This window comes from Sprattus sprattus, assembly GCF_963457725.1.
Source record: "Sprattus sprattus genome assembly, chromosome: 9".
NCBI lineage: Eukaryota > Metazoa > Chordata > Actinopteri > Clupeiformes > Clupeidae > Sprattus > Sprattus sprattus.
Genome location: NC_137928.1, coordinates 9773296 through 9788046, shown reverse-complemented (window position 1 = coordinate 9788046; position 14751 = coordinate 9773296). Strand labels below are relative to the sequence as shown.

Here is a 14751-nt window from a genome sequence, read left to right as displayed (position 1 = left end):
TATTTTTAGTTGGGGCTTCTCTGAGACATGGTTCTGAGAAAACTAGTGGATCTTAGTTGCCCTTTGTCAGCCCTGGCTATAAGCCATGATCAATCCTGAGACCAGAGGATTTTTTTTTGCTGACAGGTAGGTTTAAATAACAGTATGGAAACATGTTCATTCACTGAGTTAATTCCTGGTTGAGTCCTGTATACTGTTTTCAGTATAGACATAGTAATGATTTGTATTATTAGAATAACTTTTCTTCTTTATTTTCATGAAATTGATTTATATGTGTGTGTTGTATCAGATGTTATTGTAGACAATTGCTTAATGTTAAGAATACAATCCAATTGAAGATTCATTTCATTTGGGGTGCAGAGGTAATCCGCAAGGTGGCACTGTTTTATCATTTTCATAATATCTCTTCCCTTATGTGATTTTGTCTTTATTTAGGACAAAAATGAAATGAATGAGCCTGTGACATAATGGACATTGTGTATACAAACAATTACAAAGTTGGGGTGAGGTCTGAAAGTCTGAGATAAATAAAGATGGTGGCCAAATAACTTTATAATCTATCTCTCAAAGGTGCCAATGCCAAATGCTGTTGCTGACCACAGTATTGAAATCCCATGTTGACACAAAGATGACGCTGCTTTCTCTGTGGACTTAATGGACAAAGTGAAAATCAAGCAAAGGTCTATAAAGAAAAAGCTTCAATGCCAGACAAGTGTTAATGGTAACATTGGGAAAGGCATTTGAGAACTGCACTTTCCATGTCAGTATTGGAGTTCTAGGTGACAGGTTCAATAGTCTGAGAACTATAAACCATGACAAGTTGTCAGTATTTTACTGACAGCTTCCTCTTTACTTTCTTCTATTTCTGAAGTTTTGTCCTTTGTCCATGGACATCATAATTTTTTGGGGGGGGGGGGCTTAAGACATGCTACTGAGAAAACAACGGGATGTTAGTTGCCCTTTGTCTCCACTGTCTGTAAGAGTATTGTTTTGCCGACTGTATCTGTTTATGTGTGTCAGATTGGATGGGGGGGGGGGGAGGTAATCCACAGGGTGGCACTGTTTTATAATTTTCATAATATCTCTTCCCTAATGCGATTTCATATTAAGAAAACAAATAACTGAATGCGCCTGGGAAATTCTGAATTGATTCTGAACAGCCCACTGATATGATGTGACCATATGATGCCTATTCCCAAAAAATTGTAAAAAAAAAAAAAAAACCTCATGCATCATGATCAAACAATTTTTATGATTATTATGTTCATGTATTTCTCATCTGTGAACGTTACATAGCCATTCAGAGTTTACGAGATGGGAGCCTTGACACATCCAACTGCATTGTAATATGCCTGTGAGTGTGACATTAGCTTTACCATGGCATCCATTCCTTATCACAGTCTGGGGCGAGGTTTCGGAGAGCATTCTGACCTCACAGGCACACTAACAATTTACTAACCCACTTTCCTAGCCACAGGGGGGCCACCCACAGATTCAATTTTCAGCGGCAGGTGTGTTCTCCCCACACATGTATGTGTGCAAAAAAGAGAGAGAACAAGAGGGCATGTCTGTGTCTGTCTGTGTTTCTGTGTGTGCATGCATATACATGTGTAGGATAGGTGTATGTGCATGAGGAAGAGAGGTCATAGAATGTTTATTATTCCACTGTCCCTGAAGCTAATAATTATTGAACCATCATTTGACTTCAGATTCAGTTTTGAAGTTTAATGATTAGGTATTATTAATGCAATATCATTTGTTTATTTCATGTTCCATATAACTGTTCAATGTGTAGCTTAATATTATAAAAAATCTTGCAACATCTTGTATTTCATAGCAGTCTAGTTGTCAAGGTGACTTAAGGTGGCGCCTAAAAGAAATAAAAGGATCGTTCTTGGTCATCTCGACCTTACCTCAACAGTCAGAAGCCAGTCTCTAACAAGGGTACAGCAAGTCATAATATACAAAGACTGCATCAAAAAATGGCAATTCTAGAGCTACAGTCTGTAGCCCAGGCCTACAACAACATCAACAGAACTGATGCAAATACAGAATTGTTATTGTAAGACACAGACAGTGGATCAGCATGTTAACCCTGTTGTTTATAATCAATATGATTGATTATTCAGCGTTTGCTCAGGGTGTATTGCAAACATTATAGTCACTTTACATACATGTAATTATCATTTCAAAAAGGAGGCTGGCTTGAAAAGGGGTGTTGGTCATAGAGGCATGACTGTTTAGTAAAAGTAGTGAACCTACTTGAACAGTTGACATGTTTATTCTCTTTAAACTAGACCCTGATTTGTGTTCTAGTTAGGGATGTACTGAAAATAAATGATATATTTAATTCCATAAATTCGGAATTACTCATGGATTTGCTACTGACGAATAGGCACATGTAAGGTAGGCTAGATTACTTTTTGTACACAGTCCTTGGCCAGAGGGAGTAATCTGTCTAGAGGTGTTCTGGTTTAGATGGAATAGACGTCCAATCACAGGAGGAAGAGGGTGTTTGCTGCCAGCGAGCTCTGGATATTTTCAACTTTCTTCTCAAAACGGAAAAGAATCTTGTCCACAGGATGGAAAGTATGAAGTCCACTGTTGCAGACTCCTGTGATACCGGCATAAGGGTGAATGACTTTATAGAAAAGTATACAGACGTGGGAGGCGACCATGCGACGGATCGTAAGGAGTCGGAGACAACGGTTTGCATCTTTACAGGTCTGGCCCGTTTTGAAAATGTGACTACCTTATGTACAGAGCCTGAATCAATCACCGACAACACCGTTCTCAAAGACAGTACAGCAACAGAGAAAATGTTTAGCAACAAAAGTTACAACGATCGTCCAGATGATTATATTAAATCCGAGCACAGTCCCTGGATTCCCAGCAAAGTATTTCAGAAGCACTCAGTGTCTCCTGAAAGTTCGCAAAGCTCATCTGCGTCAATTGCATCACAGGGAGAGATGTGTAAGTTTATAAAAGATGAGAAAGAACCATCTCTCATTATGGATCCTCGCGGTTCTGAGCTTGATATGACCTCGAACGTCTCTGCCATAAACAGTTGTTACAACAATGTGAAGAAACAGCCATTCGACTTCATGGTCGACGTGCCATCGTTCCCAAACTACACTTCTGGCCAACAGGTAGTTCTCAGCAGTTCTCCGACCATATTTGTCGATTTGAACCAGAGTAACGCCCGACAACCATTTTCTGAAATCAGAAGCGACTCTGGATGTGTCTCTGGAAAAGGTATGCTAAACTATGATGCGATAAACACGCAGCCCTCTCAGCAGCATCTGTTCATATGCAAGAACGAAATGTCCAGATGGCCACTTCAGCCCTCATCAGCGGAGAGTCAGACCTGGTGTCAGCCCTCCGGAATGGCCGAAGATCAGCACCATCAAGCGGGCTATCCCTCACTTGATGGGATTAACGCAGGTTTTCTTCAGCGGTCCTCGAACACCTACAACACATTTTCTGGGTAAGGACATTTTTAAAAGTAGCCCAATATTTGGGCTTGTAATAATCAAAGGAAGAGTTTGGAATTATAGAACTCCTAGGCCTATATTTGGAATTGAAACTTATTTGAACAGAATTGAATAGCCTCTTCTGCCGTAGTAAATTATAACCTAGGCCTAATTTATTGATTCTCTATCATTTTTCTCGTGATGGACTGCAATAATATTGTCTCTACCTCTGCTCAAACATGATTGGCTGTACACTGATGAGCTAGTATAAAATTAGGAGTTCATTCCTGGCAGGTGTTCATTAATGGAGTAGGTCTACCCTATGGCTGTTTTTGTGATCAATGGACTGTCTTAAATTGATCCAAACCCAAATGTCAATAACAATGATTTGAGAATATTATAATACAGTAATGCTTTCCCTACCTAAACATACTATCGACTTGATGTCACATGTCAAGTTAAACATGGGGTGTTATTATTTGCTTTCATTTAGGATTCTAGCACTAATCAGGTTGACGGGGCTGAATAACTGACAAATATCTCAGTTCATTTTGCATTGGGGTCATAGTTTAGAAATGAGAAATGGAAAGGCTCTTCTTGTCAATGCGTTGTACTTGCCAATCAACAAGGAGTGGGGGGTAATTCAATTTGAAATACAACAAGGTCAATATAGCTGCTGTAGAGAGGGTGAAAAGCCACATCTGGCTGATGATGTCATCAAACTGACCAGAAAATGGATAAGCCTTGGCAGAGGTAGAATATGTTATATCTTACCTCTCTACAGTGTGTAGTAAGTATGATTAACAGTTGTTTTGAGACATAATTATACAATTGATTGATTGATTAATCACTGTCAAGGATAGATAACATACACATTATATAATTGAAACTGATTAAAACATTTTTAAAATGAAAGTAACACACACATTTTGTGAGGAGTTATTATGACCACTGCCCACTGCTGAAATATCACGTCATTTACTTAATATTTTCTATTCATTATTAAAGTTGGCTAATCTCTTGTACTTTCTTAACCAATTTGTGATCAAGGCCTAGGCCCCACTGAATAGCTACGAAGGGGTCCGAAAATCTAATATGATTTGTAAGATGAGTTTTACAAACTACTTAGGCTAACAATGCTTTTGGCAAACCGGGCCCTGATTGTTCAAAGTAACCTAATGTCTGTATGCTTTCCACATATCATATTGAGCTGCTTGGGAGAATAGATCATAGTTAGCTATTTGTATCTCTTCTTGTCAGTAATGATGTGGAACACTGTTTATTTTTGTGTTGTAGCTAAGCACCTGATGAAACACCTTTTCCTGTGCTGGAACAAAGCCATGCAACTAGCTAACTTTAGACTGATTAGAGTGTGTAGTAGAGTGATCAATTGGATGGCAGATTCTGCCAACTTTCTTTATAAACATGAGCAAGCACCTAGAGGACATACAGTACCAACAAGCGTGCTAGGATTACTCGGCTTGATATTAAGCTTGTATTTCTACTTTGTTATTTTTTTCCTTTTTTTTGGCTATCTATCAATTTTGCAAATGCAAAGGTTAATCCCATGTGCTTATATGTATGGCCTTATGGACAGGCCAGCCTTAGGACCAATGCCCACTGGCAGCGTCTGACATGCATCAAAGGTCGCCTGAGTTTAGAATTGAGTTCTTTCTGACAGGGCAGCTCCCTATGGCTATGTCTGAGGCATGTCAGTGCCAAAGTTTAGAACAGGATGTTCCATGTCTTGAGCTTCAGGTCCAAAGAAGTGCTTTAATGGTTTCAAATAATTTCGTGTATTTTTATTGTCTTCAACAATTTGAGCCAACTTTTTTGGCACTGTGGGTTCAAAGCATGACTTTTCTTTCTTAAGCAACCATTGCCACTAGAAAACAAAGTAGTAAGCCAATAAAGATGACTTGAAGGTTTGGTAATGTGGATCTCACCATTGTACATTTAAATTGCTCTGAAACGAATGTCGCTGCCAGCGGGCATTGGCCTTTAGGTTCAAAATACTTAGCATCGTTTAGAGTCTGAATCCATATGTAGGCCTTACACGCAAAGGACAGACACGTGAGAATGCTCAGAATGGAAGAACTTAATACATTATTTGAAAATATATCATATTGAGCACAATCTAATAATGGACCAAATATAATACCTTTCATTTCATAAGGGTAAATTATTGCACAAATGTTATCTTAAAGGCACAGCTTGTAGGATTTAGTGGTATCTATTAGCAGAAATGGAATATAGTATTCATAATTATGTTTTCACTAGTATAAAATCACCTGTAACTACAAATCGTTATGTTTTCATTAGCTTTGAATGAGCCCTTCATATCTACATAGGGAGCGGGTCCACCATGTTGCCCCGCCATGCTTATACAGTAGGCCAGAAGAGGCAAACCAAAACACTGGCTCTTGAGAGGGTCTTTTGTCTTTTGTCTTTTTATGACACTTGATGGCCACCGTAGGCTCTTCTACACACTTGGAAAGGGAGATGTATACATTAAAATGACTACAAATCTAGACTATTGTCCCCATCGCCATACATGCTTCAATTCATAGATGTCACCTCCGTCAGATTTACATTTTGTTTATTTTCTATTATGATATTTTAATATTTGTTGAGGAATTGTAGGTCCTAAGTCAAATGTGGGTTTTCTCCTAACAACAGTGTGAGTTTGAAACATATAGGTACAAATCATTTTTCATTGCATAAAGTAATTTTTTTTTTAATGTTGCATCATGTTTTGCCCCATGTCTCAAGAGTGATTGTATGACATTAACCTTATGTATTACAGAAATCAAAAATGTGTTAATTCAGTGCCACTACTAATACTTTTTGTTTGCTGCTTCACAGGCTGCCTCCCCAGAGAGTGTGTGTCATCTGTGGAGATGAGGCCTCTGGCTGTCACTATGGTGTTGTCACATGCGGAAGCTGCAAAGTATTTTTCAAAAGGGCAGTGGAAGGTAAAGCGAGATAATGTCATCGAACATGCATCAGCGTACAGTAACTTTGTGTCCACACCAGACAAATGGATTTGTAGTAAAGAGTATTTTTTCCAACTTGTTTGAGATGTTTTGACTAAGTTTTGCATGAACCACGTACATAAAAATGATATAAAATCATGGAAACTGGATCATCCAGCCAGAATGCCTCTGGAAGGTCATTCGCTATCATTTTGGTAAAAGCACACAATGTTCTAATTTTCTTACACGCTGTTCTCGTTATCTTGCAGAGGAAGATATATAAGAGCCACTATGTCTGACCATGACCATGTCACGTTGTCCTCAGCCTTGCTTCAGTTCCCTGCCTTTCTCCATTCCTCTTTCTCTCTCTCCCCTGCACTACACCCCCCCCCCCCCCCAACGCCACCCCCACCACCCCCCCCACCCCACACACCTCATAGTGCTATCAGAATACTCTCGTCATCACCATGATGTTTAGATCTACCCTAACAACCTCTCTCCCATGTCCAGGTCATCATAACTATCTATGTGCTGGCAGAAATGACTGCATTGTGGATAAGATTAGAAGAAAAAATTGCCCTGCGTGTCGTCTCAGGAAATGTTACCAGGCTGGGATGATGTTGGGAGGTACTTTTCCTCTGTATGGTTCTTTGTTCCTATCTTACTGGGTCAGTTATCTCTGACTGTTGGCACCATAGTTTCCAGTTATTTTTTACAAAGGATTTTTTTCAGAAGAATCAATTGACACTGTGAGACTAACCAAACACTCTAGCTGTTTTAACTGCCCAGGGAAGTCATGAATCCTTAGATTAATTTGTCATGTACTTTTAAAAGAATACATTAATACAACCTTAATGATTAGAGCACTTACTAGCTAAAAGCAAACAGCCTTGTCTTTCAAACACCAGCATCACAGCTGAGACTGATACAAGCTAAAAATCTATATATTGTTGCTTTAATAAGTCAATATAAACAGGATAAATATCACAGGATATTTCATTATGTTTGACACTCCAAAGTTAACAACTTTGACGACTCAAATAATGTCCTGTATAGCAATAACCATAAAACAATAATAAAGAGAAAGATGTATTCTTTAAATGCTCTTTAAATTAAATTATATCAACCTAATCATTGCTCTATATTTGCTTTTTTACAGGACGAAAACTGAAGCGATTTGGAGCCATGAAAGCCATTGGGTTATCCCCATCCATGATGTTCCAGTCCCCCCTTGTTTTGACAGGCGACGGCCAGGCCATGACCTCACTGCCCTGCATACCAAACTTAAGGGAACTTCAGCTCTCCCCACAGATTTTAAGTGTACTGGATAGCATCGAGCCAGAGGTGGTCTACTCTGGATATGACAATTCCCAGCCTGATTTGCCTAACCAGCTGCTTAACAGCCTCAATCGGCTTTGTGAGAGGCAACTTCTGTGGATTGTCAGATGGTCGAAGTCTCTCCCAGGTAACAGCTTCTGAGGACCACATATATTTCTGCACAAAGGAGGTCATTGGTTGAAAGTGAAGATGCACAGGAGATGTATTGGAGATGTAGATTATGTCAATTTAATATAATAATTTATAATTATGTTTTTTTAATCATAAAACACACTTTTCTGAAACGTATGTAGTATGTGTAAGTAGACTGCATCCGTGCTCAGGTAAAATCCTTTTTCTGCTCAATGGAAGTTAATCCACGCTTAATTTAAGTTCCACATGTCTCTAGATTAATGGAAAACCCTCATGTATTAATTGCGTGTTTCCAACAGAGGCAGGTGCGCAAGTTCATTAAGTCTGGATTCAGACTCCACAAAAGTCCTGACAACTGCATTTCCGAAATACTATTGAAAAATTTAATTTAAAACCCACTGACTGAATATTTGACATAGATATGAGAAGAGTATCAAGGCCAACTTGATAAGAGAAATAACAGTTCCTTTATGTCCATGTGCCTGTAAAGGTTTTCGTAGTCTGCATATCAATGACCAGATGACTCTGATACAGTACTCTTGGATGAACCTGATGGTTTTTTCTCTGGGCTGGAGGACTTTTCAAAATGTTTCCAGTGAATACTTATACTTCGCCCCTGATCTCATTCTCAGCCAGTAAGTAATTGTATTATATCAATACACATTGGTATTTATGTTGTGGCTCAATGATAAAAACATTAACTTAAATATGCCATTTTGCTTTCTGGTTCAAAGAGAGCGGATGAGAAAGTCACCGATCTATGAACTGTGCATGGCAATGCAGGTCATCCCACAAGAGTTTGCCAATCTTCAGGTGACCAGGGAAGAATTTTTGTGCATGAAAGCTCTGATGCTTCTAAACACTGGTAAAGACCTTTCGTCAGAACAAAATACAAATTCTCCCCTTTTTCTCTTAGCTGATGTGCTTTTTGTCTGAAGATGTGCTTCACAGTTATGGGACATTTAATTTGATAATATAACACTTAACACATAATATAACACTTTGTAAAACCAGCCATCTTTGTTTGACAGTGCCTCTGGAGGGTCTGAAAAGCCAAAACCAGTTTGATGAAATGAGACAGAACTACATCCGTGAGCTGACCAAAGCCATCCACATTAAGGAGAAAGGGTTGGTCGCCAGCTCCCAGCGCTTCTTCCACCTAACCAAACTCATGGACGCCATGCATGAGGTATTGATTTATTTATTTATTTTGGCCTCGGAAGACACATTGAGGAATAAGATCAATGGTGCCGAGGATACAATGAGAGTAAATACATTTGAAAAAAAATCATATATAATATAAATATGCATACAAAACAGTCAAGGAGTACAAGGGAACAATCATAAATAACAATTTTGAATATCCAGTAAATCCAGTAAAATACTATGGTTGGCTCAACAGTTACAATCATTGCAGTAGAAGGTCGTTCTACTTTTGATTAGACTTGTGAATTCCCTAAGTTAAATAAATGAGCACAACCTTAACGATTTAGGTATCAAGTGCTTGTGTCACTGGTTACAAAATAATCTGGAGTTTTGCAGAAGGGAAAAGCGTGGTATGATTAGCAGTCTTATTGAAAAATAACTAATGAGTCACATGATTTGCTGTGATGAATCACACCCATGCTCTTGATAGAATGCATTTTGAGATGTAGCACAGCAATTGCGTAGGTGCACCTTCCCTTTGAAGTTTCCCAGCATTGCCCTATAGGCAATAGTCCTTTCGTCTCTTGAAAAGGCCATGAAGAAGAATGTTCTTCAAAAGTAAAATTTAATTGGGGGAAGCTGTGGCGCAAGCAGCAGCAGCATCCCTGTACCATAAATGGATTGGAATGCCCATGGGGACCCGGTTCAAGACCAACTCGCGGTCATCTCCCGATCTTTCTCCATCATGCTTCCTGTCTCTCTCTACTGTCCTATCTGATTTAAAGCCCAAAAATATATCTAAAAAAAAAATATTATAATATTCAATTGAGAATTCTGGACTCGGTTAGTCAGTAAGCTTGACCTATCTAATTTAACCTTGGTTGCTCTTGGTAGACGAGGAGTGGAGCTTGATGCCTGCATGCGTAGTGTAGGCCCACCATAACCAATATCAGCACTGAGATCAAGGCATTACCCTCATTTTACAAGGGTTATAAAATCACAGTGAGTTGGTGGGAGATTGTCGTATGTACCCATGGCACTAATGGCTAAAGCAACACAGACTGTCCGTACCCCTGTTTTGTTCATGGCCTTTCCAACTCCTAAGGACCCTTTCAAGTCATGTAAGTTCCATGTCAAGTGTACTTGACTCACATTTGTATGTGATTCAGACGTGGTAGGGGAACAGTGGCTTTGTGACTGCGTCACTCATACCCAGTAGCACCCATTTAGAACTATGTGAATTGAGTTTTTAAGATATATTTAAGTTGTTAAATTAAAATTTGATTGGATTTTTATTGTTAGGCCTATATATTGCATTATATTTATAACGTTTCCTTTATAACGTTTCCATTTAGAACTATGTGAATTTAGTTTTTAAGATATATTTCAGTTGTTAAATTAAAATTTGATTGGATTTGTATTGTTAGGCCTATATATTGCATTATATTTATAACGTTTCCTGATTTGCACATTGTCATGGATTTCCTTATAAAGGTAATGTGCTTTACTTAATGTGTGCCTGTAAAAGGCAGTCATGACATTTTTGATTAACTTTTTATTGCTTTTAACTTTTTATTTGAATTGCTTTTGGGAGAATATCACTCAAGTGCCCACAGGGGTTTTGCTGAAAAATGTAGACATGCATTTAAAAATACTCTCCATATCACTCAGAGCTACGTTTCATGCCAGGGACAAAGGCCTTTCCTTCCTCTCATTTTCCTGGCACTCACAGGTGTAAGTAACATGTAAGAATATCTGCCACCTAAAAAAATAATATGGCGATTCACAGTGTCAAGTGTAGGGCTGGGGGTAAACGATTATTTTCAAAACGATTAATCTGGCGATTATTTTATCGAATAGTCGACTAATCTAACGACTAATTGGACGATTAGTCTAACGATTATTTTTCTGTTGCTCGATTAAAACCATAATGTATCTCAAATAAATACCCCAAAAAATCTTAATAATATACTTTAATGAGCACCGTTTTGCACAGCAAAAGTCCAACAATGCATTTCATGTTTATCTAGAGTTCACAGTAAAATGTTTGGTACTCAAATGAGCCCTATCACATTTGGATGTGGTGCTCATTCATTTAAATGTTTTCAGTGCTTATAAAAACATTCATTCATTGATGAGCACTGCGCACCACCGTATGTGCAGCCCTGTCCTGGACATTGCTTGGCTGCATTAGTTGACATTGGCGATCTAACGTGGTAGTGAATCATGATACATACTATAAGCTGGCCAACGTTAGTCTAATGTTATGTGTTTGACTCGTAAATGACCACAGCATGAGTTAGCTCTCTGTGCCGTTTGTTGGTGCTTGGTTGGCGTGTTCTGCAGCCGTAAGTTAACGTTTACTAAACTGACACAGCTGTCTAGCCGCTGCCGCTATAGTAGCTAGCTACCAAGCACGAACAAACTGCACGGAGAGCTAAGAAGATAGTTAGCTAGCACCACCGAAGTGCGCAGAGCTCAAGCTACACAACACACTGAACAAACGTTAAATACGAGACGTTTGAGAATGGAGATAGAAACGCACCCCATTGTCTCTCGTGAAGGGGACAATAAGTAACGTTGGTTACATTAATTTAACGTTTGTTCAGTGTGTTGTGTAGCTTGAGCTCTGCGCACTTCGGTGGTGCTAGCAAACTATAGCTCTCCGTGCAGTTTGTTCGTGCTTGGGTGCTAGTAGTTAACGTTAGCTAGCTACTAGTGTGTCAGTTAAGTTAACGTTAACTTACGGCTGCAGAACACGGCAACTAAGCATGAACAAACGGCACAGAGAGCTAAGTCATGGTGTTGGTCAGCTTATAGTATGTATCATGATTCACTACGTTAGATCGCCAATATCAACTAATGGCGCCAAGCAATTCCCTGGGTTTCTGCTCTCTCAGTCCTTGCGCAATGTTTGTTTCTGTTTGGGTCAACCACGTGTATGTGCCGAAGCGTCGACGTAAAAATATGGCGTCGACGTAATTTTGAAATCGACGCGTCGACGTCATCGACGCGTCGCTACAGCACTAGTCAAGTGTAGCATTTTACTTCTCAATGTTTTTAAGAAATGCAGTGAAGTGATAAAATGGCAGTAGTTGTCTCCTGATGTAATTTTATTAGCCGGGCAGTGTTGTTGAAGGTCTAATCTCAGGGATACTGGCAGGGAGATAACCTTGACCAGCAAGGTCATGCTGGTCTATGCGGGGTAGAAACTAGTACTGACAACTCTATGCAACTAAGACCAGTTTGGCCTACAGTCTTCACGTGATGCTCATCAAGAAGTGTAAGTTAGAAATACAAAGTCCGAAATCAGTTTACATCTGCATATCAGTTTAGTCTGAATTACACAGATAGTGTAATAAATGAGTTACATTTTGGGTCGTTTCTGTTTCTTCTCAAAGCTTCTGTGTTGTGCATGAAAAGTATTTTTGACTAATGGCTTTTTCTTGCTCTGCCCACACAGATTGTGAAGAAGGTCAACCTGTACTGCCTGAGCACCTACATCCAGGCCGACGCCATGAAGGTTGAGTTTCCAGAGATGATGTCAGAGGTGATTGCTTCACAGCTTCCAAAGGTGTTAGCGGGTATGGTGAGGCCTCTTTTGTTTCACAAGTGATGATTCCTGAAGACCCAGTGAGGATCACCCACAACATCTTACCTAAGGAGACATCTTAGGACTTTTTTGATTACTTTATATGGCAGTACCATACTGTGTGCTCTCGTAGGTTTTTCTTATCTATGATGACTTGTTTTAGCAGTAAATTCTTTGGCAAAAGATACTCTTGTATGATCAATAGTTTGTTGTAATGACATCATATTCCTATGCCCAATCGGCACTATTTTGATTTCATTTTCGTTACTGTGAGATATGGTAGCATTTTTTACTTTGTTAACCCAGTATCCGAAAAAAAATATTATAAACACATTCGTCAATGTTTGTAAAGTAGTCATAATGCATTTCAGCAACTGACATAAGTCTATAAAACTATTTATAAATCGACATGACTGCACTTTTAGAGCATTATGATAATGTAGTATGAGCCCTACACAGCTATTATTATGTCGGGGGGCGGAATAAGTGTCAATATTTTACATGAAATTTTCATATTCATTGGTGTAATTATACAGATTTTGTGGCAACACTTTGCATTACATAGCTCATGTTACATTAATCTTATTGGGTGACAAACACCAGATTGTTACTTTGAAATTGTGTAAACCTTGTTACCAAGGGTTGTGTGATATAAAGTGTCATTGAAGTTATTTTTAAATACCAGCTAGAGGAACATGCATTTCATTAATGCAAAGCTCTCTGATCAGAAAGTCGTAGATTTAAATGTAACTTTTAATGCAGACAGTAAGCCTTGTCTCAAGTTGTATTAAGACCAAAAGTGAAAATACGGTCAAAATGGAAAAGTTGCAGGGTTTACTTGAGTTTGCTGTGTTGCAAGCACATACTGTATGTGTTTCAGCTGAACACTTTAAAAAGACTCGGGTTGACAGAAAAGGGTCAGGCAGAAAAAGGTTTGCTGTACCAAAAATCAGTAATGTCTGTTTCTTTTTTAATTATCAAATATGTATATATCAGAAAACAAATGTACTTAAATTGTATTGGTAACATAACATATACTTATAAGTGTATTGTATGATTTTCCCTTCATCTGGTTGAACCCTTTGAGCTAGCGGTTGCATATTCCAGTAGATGAAAATTAATAAATAGCACATTGTTGTGAAGCTTTGTAGATAGGCTGCAACTAGTTAGCATGTTTGAGCATAACGGAATAGGGTAATAGATGTTACATTTTTGTGGTGCGATGTCATTTCCTTAAAATGCCCATCCACATCCAAAATGCAGGGGAGTAACAGTCCACCATCAGTGCTCAAGGTCATTTAGCATTCTCTTGTATTTAAATGGGAAAGAACACGCAGACCTTAACAAATATTTTGCTATCAAATACCTTGGAGTTTTTGGACCAGTGCTATCAGAGATTAACATCATCCTTAAAAATTTAATGTTTATTTCCTAATTAAGCAGGCTCATTACTCTCTCTTTTTTTTAATGTTTTCCATATTACAGAACAACTCTTTTGGTACACACCTAACAAGTTTACTAATACACACGGGGCAGTTTGTTGATCATCACACACAAATAACACTCTTTTCAACTTTAATACAATGCATCAATTTATTTATTTTTATTTACATGGAAATAACATCTCACAACACCAGCATCCCAGTTAATTTCGAATATAAATTTGAAGTCAAAAAGTATACCTTTTTATCTCATCTCTAAGTGTATCAGAACCAACTGTTTTCTACAAAATACCATTAGCATGAGATTTGTAATATGATTTTACTGTTTGATGTTAATGTTCAACAGAAACTGCTGTGAAACTGCTCAACTGTAAATGGGTTAAGTGGTTTAATAGTTAATGATGTGCAGTTGTGGGGTTATTGTTCGTCATTTTATAGGCACTTTTTTTTGAAGATTTATTTTTGGGCTTTAATCAGATAGGACAGTAGAGAGAGACAGGAAGCGAGCAGGAGAGAGATCTGGAGAGGGATTGGGAAATGACCGCGAGTCGGACTCGAACCGGGTCCCCATGGGCATTCCGCCCCATTTATGGTACAGGGATGCTGCTGCCTGCGCCACAGCTCACAAAATCAATTCCAATAGTTTTGGACAG

At 38.6% G+C, this 14751-nt stretch overlaps 1 protein-coding gene across 1 annotated transcript; it reads left to right on the top strand.

Moving 5' to 3' along the window:
• Window positions 1-2582: 2582 nt before the first annotated feature.
• pgr (progesterone receptor) lies at window positions 2583-12680 on the top strand (the record flags this gene model as incomplete). Its single annotated transcript, XM_080844937.1, has 8 exons — window positions 2583-3487; window positions 6339-6448; window positions 6959-7075; window positions 7608-7913; window positions 8409-8553; window positions 8653-8783; window positions 8950-9107; window positions 12528-12680. The coding sequence occupies 8 exons, from the start codon at window positions 2583-2585 to the stop codon at window positions 12678-12680; spliced, it is 2025 nt and encodes a 674-aa protein (XP_080701063.1).
• Window positions 12681-14751: the final 2071 nt, after the last annotated feature.